This window comes from Pteropus alecto, unplaced genomic scaffold, assembly GCF_000325575.1.
Source record: "Pteropus alecto unplaced genomic scaffold, ASM32557v1 scaffold259, whole genome shotgun sequence".
Classification (NCBI taxonomy): Eukaryota; Metazoa; Chordata; class Mammalia; order Chiroptera; family Pteropodidae; genus Pteropus; species Pteropus alecto.
This window is the reverse complement of record NW_006442492.1, coordinates 232,761-243,625: the sequence shown is the minus strand read 5'-3', so window position 1 is coordinate 243,625 and position 10,865 is coordinate 232,761. Positions and strand designations below refer to the sequence as shown.

Genomic DNA, 10,865 nt, shown 5'->3' with positions numbered 1-10,865 from the left:
CTTTCCCTTCCTCTCACCTCCTCCCTCTCTGTGATCCCAGCCTCTCCTGGAATAGAATCAAAGTAGATTTGGGCAGTGGGGAGAAGCAGACCTTTTCTTCTATTTCCTCCTGCCCAGCTGACTGGGAGCTAGGGGCTGATGGGCCCCCAACCACAATGGGGCCAGGGTGGGAGCCATACAGTGTGGAGCTGAGGGTGCAGGCTCTAGTAGGGGTTGACACCTTTGGGCTCTGTCATCTAAAAACTATGTGACCTTGTGCAGACTACTTCCCCTCTGTGACCATTTCCTAATCTGTAAAATGGGGCTAAAAACAGAAGCCACACAGAGGATGCTAGGAGGATGTGGTGAGGTATAACAGACAGGATGCACATGGGGTGTGGCACAGAGGGAGCATTCGATAAATGTGCACTGCTATTATTAGTATTCATGGGGGCATTGTTATTTTCAGATTACCCCCTCCCGCTGGCCTGAGGGTCCCCAAAGCCCTCTGTAGCCAGACAGGAAGGAAGAGATGACAAAAGGCAGGCAGGCTCCAGTTCCCCATTCTTTTAACAAAAATAAAGACAGCTTTTAGACATCCTTCTCCTATTCATTGTTCTGCCAAGGTGAGCAGCACCGACTCAGTTCCACCTTGGACTTGGAGAGTTCCTTCCTTTTTTCCCCTCCCCTGTCACACTTCTTTTATCTAAATCCTCAGCTATGAAAGGGCATATAGACAGCTGGGGGCGTTATCTGGTGAAGGGGACCTTTTCCTAGGGGTGCCTCTGAGATAAGGCGTCTTATCAGACCCCATGTCAGGGACAGTGCCAAGGCATTCTAATCATTGAGGCTGACGGCATTTCCCCCTCCCTTCCCCTCTTTTTATTATTAAAGTCACAAAAGACCTTGGGCTTATAAACAGCCTGATTTGCCGATAGGATTTCAAAATGAGCAGTGCTCCCAGGATGGTCCCTGGCTGGAGGTGTAATGAGTGCTGGTGGGGGCTCCGAGGGGCTCGCCTTCTACGGATGGGATGATGCTAAGCAGGGAGGGGGCAGGGTGGGGTCACGGGAAGATCACGAATGTTTTCAGTACCTGCCACAGTCCTGTCCCCAGCTTGCTGTGTGACCATGTACAGGGTGGTTGGCTCCTCTGGGCCTTGGTCACTTCATCTGACAATAACCAATTCATTGATTCAGCCATTCATTCAACACCTGTTTATTAAATGGTACTCTTTGCCAGGCACTGGAGAGAAAGAGACAAGACATGATCCTTGCCCCTGAGAAACTCAGAGTCCAGTGGAGAAAGACAGTCATGAAAATTGGCAGTTACAATTTAGTGTGATTAGGGCTGCGAGGGGGGAGCCAGATTCTAAGTTAAAAATGGATCGGGGTAGCAGTACTGCAGGCAATAGGACCAGCACAGGCAAAGGTTTGGAGGCAGCCAGGCTGGAGGGAGGGCTGGAGGAAGCCACGAGAGACGAGGGTGGCAGGTTATGGGGGCCTTGGGGGCCAGGCAAACGAAGGTTGGGCTCTAGTCTGAGCCCGGAGAGAAGTGTTAAGGCCGAGGAGAGGGATCTTAGTCTTGTAGGTAGATGATGGGGCTGATACAGACACTGGACATGGTGGTCCACATGTCCTCATGCTCGGCTGGCCCCTGTCCCCCTACACACACTGGAACCCCCACCTGCCCCAGCAGCACTACACAGGCTCCTGGGAGAACGAGCAATGAGTTAGGGGAACCAAGCGAGCAGAGAAGAGAATCCCTCCTCTCCAAGTAAAGCCCATCTCTCAGGCTTCAGGGCCCTGCCTGCTGGGCCTCCAGAAGCAAGGGACGAATCCAGACGGCTATACCAGAAAAGCTGAACTGAGGCCTCCAGAGAATCCTCTGTGCCCCGCCCCTGCCCGCCCCAGTTGGGGCAGGTGACCTCTTGGCTCCCAGAACTGCCCGGGCATCCACTACCAGAGTACTCTGAAAACTAGAGCCTGAGTGAGAGGGCAGTGAGGCGGTCCGGAGAAGCCCCAGAATAGGCAGCCTGCCCCTCACTTAACAACTGTAGCCCTCAGTCTGCCCCTTTCAGCTGCAAAGCATTCTGGGATATGTGACCCTTACGGACTTGTAGGGGGGCCTTGGGGCTGGAGAGAGACTGGGCTCTGGGCCTCTGGCACCCAGTGAAAGGCCAGAGAAGGGGCAGGGCTGGGCAAGGCCAGGATCCTGAAGGAAAATGAGCTGGGAGGGGTCATGGAGCCATTTCCATAAGAGGGACAGTAGCTTCCCTTGGGGTGCACAGCAGGCACTGGGCTGGGGGCGGCGGGGCAGAGAGGGGTCCAGGCATCCAGCCCAGGGCTCCTCAGTACACAACACCGCCTCTCTGGCCCAGCACTGCACTGGCTGTGGGCAGCAGTATAGCCCAGTGGTGAGGGAGCAGGTTTACCCAGCCACTGCCTGCTGGGTGGCCCTGGGCGGAATCCTGCTTCCCTCTGGCTTGGGTTTCCTCATCTGTAGAGGGAGAAGCTTGGGCCCTGCAGCCGGCTGGCCTTCTCCAGCTCTCCCCTCTGTGCCCCAGCCCCTGCACCAGAGTGGTAAGAGGTGGACACCACCGGGCAGGAGGCTGACAGAGAGGCTGTGCTGCGGGGTAGCCACAGGCCACACAATATGCCCGGCTGTGGGCTGCCTACACGTGTGAGAGGGTGCCAGAGGGCATGGAGGGGCATGTCACGTGGTGCGGGCGAGAAGTGAGAGTGATATGCCTGTCTGCGGGAAAACATGCAGTGAGCGAATACAGGTGTATGTGGACACCCAGCGTGGCAGGCAGCATGTCCAAATGTCCCCGGGTGTCTGCAAGGGGCAGAGCATACCCATGTGTTTGGGTGTGCCCTCAAGGGCCTCAGCAAAGCCTGCTTCCACCGCCCACTCATGTCCCAAGTCCCCAAGGAGTGGCAGTGGCGCCTCATTCCCGCAGTCAAGGGCTTTCATCTCTGCAATAAGCCCCACTTCATTCCCTTTTTAAACTGTATAATTTCTGCCTGATTGTAATGGCATATTTTTAAATTACCAGAAATCAAAGCTGGGAAGTGGATACTGCAGCTTTTACTGCATCGCTGCGTTAAGGCTGGCTATTGGGGGTGGGGGGAAGATGAAAACCGACTACCCTCCCCCATCCATCCCTTACTTTCTCTCTCTCTCTTTTTTGAGACAGTAATAGGAGAAAATTGGTTTTGAAACTGAATAAAAGTCCCTTTCAGTGTAAATCATTTCTTTCAGGGTACCTTTGCTGAAAGTAAAATAGAGCATAATGAAAGGTGGTTACGTGATTGTCTTTCATTTACCGAGAGGCCAGGACAGACAGGAGGCTGCAACCGTCTCGGGGAAATACAAGATTGGAATAATTGCGCGGTAACAAGGAGCTTGTTGTGAAATTAGTATCTTAAGAAAGTAGTGAAAAAAGGCTTTTCCTCATGAATACTTCATTATTAGAAGAATGCAGCAGAATTTAGGGCTCCAGACACCTGTTTAGTATTAAATAACTTCCTTTTCTTCCCCCTGATTCTTTTTCAAAACCAGTATGAGGATTGAGTTAGTCCAACTTCTGCCTTGGGACTTGGCTGATTGGGACCTGGAAGCGTGGGGTGGGGTCAGGAGGTGGTAGGGACGGAGTGCCTGGGCTGAGTAGACATCAGGGGTGTCCAGGGCTCAGATCCCCCCGGGCCTGTTGTCTCTTTACTGGGAAAAGAGGAACGGAAGGACCTGGCAGGGAGAGCCCCACTCTCTCCCTATGGCCTCCAGGATAGGTCCTGCCTGTGTCATCCTGCTCCTCAGGGATTCTGGGTTCTGAGGAAAGTGGGCTTTGTGAAGGGAAAATGTGCATTTCCATGTGAAAGCTGGGCATTTGACTCTGGGTTAGTGAGCAAATCCGAACCTGTCTGGAGCCACATCTGAGCTGCCACCTCTGGAGACCTCTGCCCATGCTGGCAGGGCTGCCCTTGGTGGCCCTGCCTTTTCCTTTTGGGGAAGGGAGCTTGGTCAGTTAGCCCTGGTGGCCCTTGGGGCCTGGGCCCAGGGCTCAGTCTGAGATCAACTCAGGGTTAGAGCCCCCCTCGTTCTCCCAGTGACACCATCCTGGACATCACCCCTCCAAAGGTGCTGTGAGAATACCCTGGAAAAAGGGCAAACCAACTTCAGTAAACTGGAACACCCATGTGCCCACTGGCAGTTCTTGGGTGCCCCTCCATGAAAGTTCCACCAGATGGGGGTCTCTGGCTACCGGGGGCTGGGGGATCAGATCTGCTCACAGGTTACAAGGGAGCTGGGGGCCACCACCTGGAATGGTCGCCTGCTGAGGGAACACGATAAGGGTGGGGATCTGCGCAGACCTGGGGCATCAGTAAGCTGATTAGAGGAGGTGCCCTGTACTCTGAGCAGTTCTGTCCCCGTCATGGTGGGAGTCCATCACTTGGGAGACCTGGATTCTTTTCCTTCCTGGGAGGCCGTGTGTGAGCCTCTCGATGCCTCTTGGCCTCATCTGTCACGGAGAAAGGGAGGCTGTTTTGAAAGTCTCTGATGTTCTGCCCGATAGTGGGGAGGATGCTGGCAGCAACTCCCGGCTGGTGGCGGTGGGAGGTGGGCATGGAGCAGCCCGTGTGACAAGCACCTCATCTCCTTCCTCACAGGGACCCTGCCACAGAGCGTGCCACACCGCAGGCCCCCAGCTCAGCCATGCTGGCCTGTCTGCAGAGGACCCAGAACCCACCGGGCCAACACCTGGCCTGCCCGAGCAAGAGCCTGGAGCTGCGCAAGTGTGAGTGGGTGCCCTCGCCCTGTACGGTACCCTCCATCCCTCCCAGCCCTCTCCACGTTTCCCCTTCCTCTGCCCACTCCGAGTCCACAGGGCTCTTTCCATTCCTGGACACACCAAGCTTCTTCCACCTCAGGCCTTTGCATGGCAGTACCGGGCAGTGAATGCCACCCACACCCCAGCACATCCACCCTCCCTGACCCTGTCTTGAACTCTCCGTGTTCCTCTAAGCCTTTGTCCATGTTGTGCCGCCTCCTTGGAGTCCCTCCCTAACCACGGCACCCACCCCCTTTGTCTGGCCAACTCCCACTGGCCGTGACCTCCTTCTGAGCAGACTTCTCTGACCACTACCAACCCCGGCCCTTCCTGTGACCCTACCACATGCCATGTCTGTCTTGCTCACCATCATTTTCCTGCATTAGCAAAGAGTAGGATAATGTGGAAGCAAGTAGTCCTCAACGGGATCCCAGCTCAGGGCCTGATTTGCTATGTGATCTCTGGCGTCTTTTCACTCTCTGGGCTTTGCATTTTCAGTGTGTCAAATTGGGGAGCTGGACTGGTCTGTCTTCCTTGACCATGTAGGACAGGGATCCCAGACCCTCTGATCTGATTATTTTTAGCCACCCAAGCGTTTTTGTCTTTTTAATTTTGAAGTATTTGCAAACATTTAAAAACGGATTTGTATAAAAATCTGGATTTCTAGTGTCTCTCGAAAAAAAAAAAAAAATCAGAGGATCTGGCATCATAGGCCTGTGTTCCTATACGCAGGCAGCTATTGGTTAGAACTGGACTTTTGCCTCTTTAAAGGGACACCCATCTCCAGTTCACCACAGTCCCCACCCCTCCCTATCACCTCTGTCCTATAGCACAGGATCAGTTGCCATTTGTCGCTGTGCTTACACTGTTTTTTTTTTTTTCTTTTTTTAACATGGATTTACCTTTAGACATGGTAACACATTCATGTGGTCTAGTATTCAAAAGGAATGATGGGGGGTATATAGACCAAAGCCTCCCTCTCCCAATGTTGCCCAACCCTGTCTCCTTCAGAGGCAGCCAGAACTGTCATCTTCCCGTGTGTCTTTCTAGATCTCTTATGCACATCCCAGCAAATATGTGTGTCCACACATATTTTACACACTGCCCTGCACCTCAGTTTTTCACTTAGTAATATATCCTATATGTCAGCATCTAAAGAGCTTCCTCATTCTTTTGACGTATAGTTTTCCATAGCAAGGATGATCCATAATTTATTTGACTAGTCTCTTAAGTAGAACCACACCCAACCTGTTGCCATTATAAGCAATGCAGCAATAAACAACCGTGTATGTGTCACAAAGGTGTGAATGCAACTACAAGATAAATTTCTAGAAGTAGAAATAAATACTGGGCCAAAGGTATGTGCATTTGTAATTTTGATAGATGTAGTCTGACTGACTTATCTATTCATCTCCTTGGTCCATTTTTCCAATAGGGTTGTTTTTGACCCTGTTGATTTGTAGGAGCTCTTTGTATATGCTGGAAGTAGACCGCTGTCTGTCACATGAATTGCAGATGTTTTTTCCAGTTTGTCATTTGTCTATGGTTCTGCCATGGAGAGATTTTCTTTGTGAAGTGAAACCTGTCATTATTTCCTTTCTTGGCCTTTGGAATACTTAGAATGACCTTCCTCACGCTGAGATTATTAAAAACAAACAAAACAAGAAATAGCTCTACCAGGGTTTCTTATAGTTCTTTTATGGTTTAATTCTTAAAATATGTGATTTTTTTTCAGTAAATATGTACAGTACTGTAAGTATTTTCTCTTCTTTACATTTTCTTTTTTTCTAGCTTACCTTATATAAGAATACAGTATATAATACATATTACAAAATATGTAAATCAACTGTTTGTTATCAGTAAGGGCTCTGGTCAACAGTAGGCTATTAGTAGTTACGTTTTGGGGGAGTCAAAGTTATATGTGGAGTTTTCACTGCACGGGGTGGGTGGTGGGTCTGCGTGCCTAACCCCTGTGTTGTTCAAGCATCAACTGTATTTCCTCTTCCTTTCTACAACATTTTTATGGAGTTCACTTCAAACCTTTAAACCTCTATTACCTGACATCAGCTTTAAATGATGTCTTTTGATCCCAAGTATTAAAACTGAGGACATCCATGTTCTTATACTACTGTCATCTTTCCTTGTCTCCTCCCTTCTGTTGTGAAAGATACTATTACTCTCCTAGGGTCTGTAATGTTAGCATCTGGTTATATCACTGCAGTCATTTCAATCTGTCCTCTGGATAAACAGGGTCAGTGCTCACCACCAGCACTTTTGCCTTACTTTCCCATCATCTGAAGTTGACCTTGTAGTCCACAGCGTAAGGCTTCCTGTGAACAGCACTCCTGGAGTTCCTTCATGTTCAGAACGGTCTCTCACCTTTCTACTTGAATGAGTAAAAAATAATCCCTGGGTCACTTTGTTTCCTTGAGGATTTTTGCAGATCTTGTTCTTTTCTCTTCTAATGTTGAATGTTGCCGTGGAGAAGTTGAAGCCTGATTTTTTCCTTTATATTCATTTTGATCTTTCCGTATCTTTCATGTCATTACTAGCCTGTGCCTTGATGTTGGCCATGCAAGTCTATTTTTCTTGGAACACAGTACCATGCCCTTTTGACAGGCGGTTCTGAGGCTTGTATTTCAGTTTCCTTCTTTTGGGGACCCTAGTTAAGCATAGATTGGCTGTCTATCTGCTCTCTTCTGATTAAGCCTTTCTAGCTCCTTATTTCCTTTTTTTTCTGCTTTTCTGCTTTCTGTGCCTTTTTCCCCTTGCACTCATTTTATTTTCCCCCTTTCGCTTTCCTGATAAGTTTTTTTCTTCCTCTTGTATATCTGCTTTGTGTTTTTGCTTTACAGAAACAACTAAGTTTTTTCCTTCACAATGAAATATTTGGCCATAATCTTCGTCTCTTCTGGGGCCACATTTTTCTGAGGGCAAGCAGTTTTCTGCCAACCATTACTTTACCTATGCTTTGCCTTTCCTTCACTTTTCTTATATATATTTTTGATTAGATCCTGTACTGGTTCAATTCTGATTATTTGCCTCCGGAGGAGGTGAGTTTTTTCTAGCCCAGCTCTTTTCCTCCAGTTGCCTCAGAGACAAACAGGTTCCTGCAAATGTGGCATATTTGTGTGATTTCTTATTTAGCCCTACCTCCTTTGCTCTTCAGAATCAAGTGGATCTAGGGAAGCTCTGTTGCCAGCCGATGGATCCCTGGTTTCACTGCTGCAAAGACAGAGTTCAGATTTTATACCTTAGGGTGTGTCCCTCATATTTGGGAAGTATACACTGCTGGCTCGTTCTGAAATCCATAGCTATGGCATCTTCCCTCTGCTTCCTCCCTTGGCCCCACTTGATCTCAGTTGCTTTGGGCAGCTGATCCACCTATTGTTTGTTTAGGGAACGGGTCCCCAACCCCTGGGCTGGTACCAGTTCCGTGGCCTGTTAGGAACCAGGCTGGAGGTGAGCAGCTAGTGAGCAAAGCTTCATGTGTATTTACAGCTGCTCTCAGGGCTAGCATCACCGCCTCAGCCCCACCTCGGATCATCAGGCATTAGATTCTTATAGGAGCACCAGTCCCTGGTGCCATAAAGGTTGGGGACCACTGGTTTGGGGGGTTAGTGATCTAGTTTTGCCAATAATGGAACTTGTTTTTGTTCCATGTTGCTTTCAGGGTATTTCTAGGAAGAGAAGGGGGACCTAAAATGTTCTATCCACATCCTCAAAACTGAAGGTCCACTGATGGTGTTCCTTCAGAGATAGGGGTTTAGAGAAATATTTGTCTCATCAAAAACAGCAATGACAGATAACCTGGGAGGGCCTTCAGTTTCAATGGAAAATGTTTCATGACCAGCCCCCTTCATGCCTTTACATGATCTCCAGGGAGAACATCTCATTGTCTTTTATAAAATCAAGTGCTTCACTGAATAGATTGTCCATGGCACCCAATTCAGAAAGCATAAGAATTTACAGTGAAAAATAACTCTCCTTCCCAGAGGAAACCAGTGTTAGCAGTTTCTTAAATACCCTCCTGAAAAATACACACATGTGTGAGAAGCAGTAAATACCTTTTATGTAAACCTGTGCACACCTACACACTCTTCTCAGCTCCCAGTCGAGACTGTTCTCCCTTGGTAAAAAACAGCACCCCTACACACTCTTCTCAGCTTCTTGTCTTTTTTCCTTACCAATGTATCTTAGAGATTATTCCTCACTCATTCTAATAACTGCATTGTATTCCATGGCACAGAAAAAAAAACATTTTTAACCATCCCCCTGTTGATGGACATTTAGGTTGTTTCTAGTCTCTCGCTATTCTGAACGGGGCTGTAATGAACATCCTTTGTACATGTGTGTATATCTGTGCAAAACTTTTTCCAGAATGGACTTGCTGGCTCAAAGGATCTGTGCATTTTAACCTTTGATTTCTACTGTCCAGTTTCCAGGGTTCCCTGCCTTGGCTCACTGCTGCCAGATGGCTAGAGACAGGGACTGGGCATGATCCATGGCTGGTCCTTCCTTCCTGCTCCAAGGCCGGAACTAGGGAGTGTGGAGGTCCATCAAGGATGTCTTGTTTCCTCTGCCCACTCAGACCCTTTGACATCTTTGCACTTATTGGAAAAGACACTGACTCTGCCTATAATTAAAGAGCACAGGAAAGAGGGAGGCAGGAAGGGAGATAAGCAAATTGAATTGGGTGCCCTGCTACTGGTCAAAGCCTCGACAATTGGCAGAGGAGGCTCCTGCCCTTTCTTCCTGGGCATGACTCTTGTGTAGTCGGGCCCTAGGCCCACCCCCTTGTCCGTCTAGCCCTCAGGCAGAATCGAGACAGGAAGGGCTGGCCCCAAGTTTCATGACCAGACATACTGAGCTTTGCTGTTTTTTACCAAGGGAGAACAGTCTCGACTGGGCTACATGACCTTGGACTATTCAGTCAGCCTCTTAGAGCCTGTGTTCCCGCAAAGTGAAAGGTCCAATTAGATGGACCTAAGAAGCTGTCCAGCTCTGGCCATCTAGAGTGATAATATCAAAGCCTGGCTGGGGGAAGACATGGCCCAGTCTGAGACCCCTTTCCTCCTCTTCCTGTAAAATGGAATCAGAGCAACCTGACTACTCAGGGCTGCATGAGGACTGGCCACCACATATACCCTGAACATGGCCAGCAAAGAGGAAATGGCTATATCTCACCTCTCTAGGATCTGAAGTCAAGCAAGTAGAGGAGTCTGGGGAACGGGCAGCCATGTGTCCAGGAGCCTGGGAGGTTGTCCGTTCCAGGTGACTGGAGAAAGTAACCTAGAGAAAAAGAAAGGAAGAATGATGTTGGGGGAGGGAAAGTCCATTACCCCTCCCCTACCTCAGCCTAAGATCTTGGACTCTTCCCAGCTAGCCACAGTCCCTGGGTTCCAAACAGGACCTGCCCTCCCCTAGGACAGAAGCCTGTTTTTCTCAGCTGCTCGGGACCTTCCCGATTAATAAATATTTGACTTTTTCATCATGGTGTTGATACATAAACTTTGAGTCACGCACTGCTACAGTACTGGCTATGCAGAGAGCTCCAGAGAGGTTCTGTGGGGACTGATGGGGGTCCTGTCATCCAAGGGGGCTAAGGAAGGAGGAGCTGAGGCAACTACCCCAGGACACTGACGTAAACTTTTGCCCTCACTCTGCCACATCTTGTGTAACTGATGCAGCCTCTCTGTAACTCGGACTGCTGCTCTGTAGGTGAGGGTAGCGTGCCCACCCTGCCCTCTCCCCATGCACTCCTAGGGCACAGGCTTTGAGACCAACACAGTCTGGGGGTCAAGTCCCGGCTGTGCCCTGCATGGGGCATGGGCATGGTCTTGGGCAAAAGAGTGAACAGCCCTCTCTGGCTGTCAGTCTCCTCTGCTGTGACACAGGGATAAGCACAGAAGGAGAGAACCCCCAGGGACTGGTAGCAGACTCAAACACTTTACGTGTTCCCATCTCCTTCAGAAGGTGGGAGCCTCCCATACCCACAGGGGACAAGAGGTTCCCCACCCCTCCCTTCTTCCCCCCTCCCTCCCTCTAACCCCCA

General features: G+C 49.6%; 1 protein-coding gene across 1 annotated transcript in view; it reads left to right on the top strand.

Moving 5' to 3' along the window:
• FAM222A (family with sequence similarity 222 member A) overlaps positions 1–10,865 on the top strand; it is a 55,012-nt gene that overhangs the window by 26,107 nt on the left and 18,040 nt on the right. The window contains exon 2 of the mRNA XM_006922149.3: positions 4,650–4,777. Within this exon, the coding sequence (XP_006922211.1) occupies positions 4,696–4,777 (82 nt within the window). The 5' untranslated portion in view covers positions 4,650–4,695. The remainder of the gene's footprint in view (positions 1–4,649; positions 4,778–10,865) is intronic.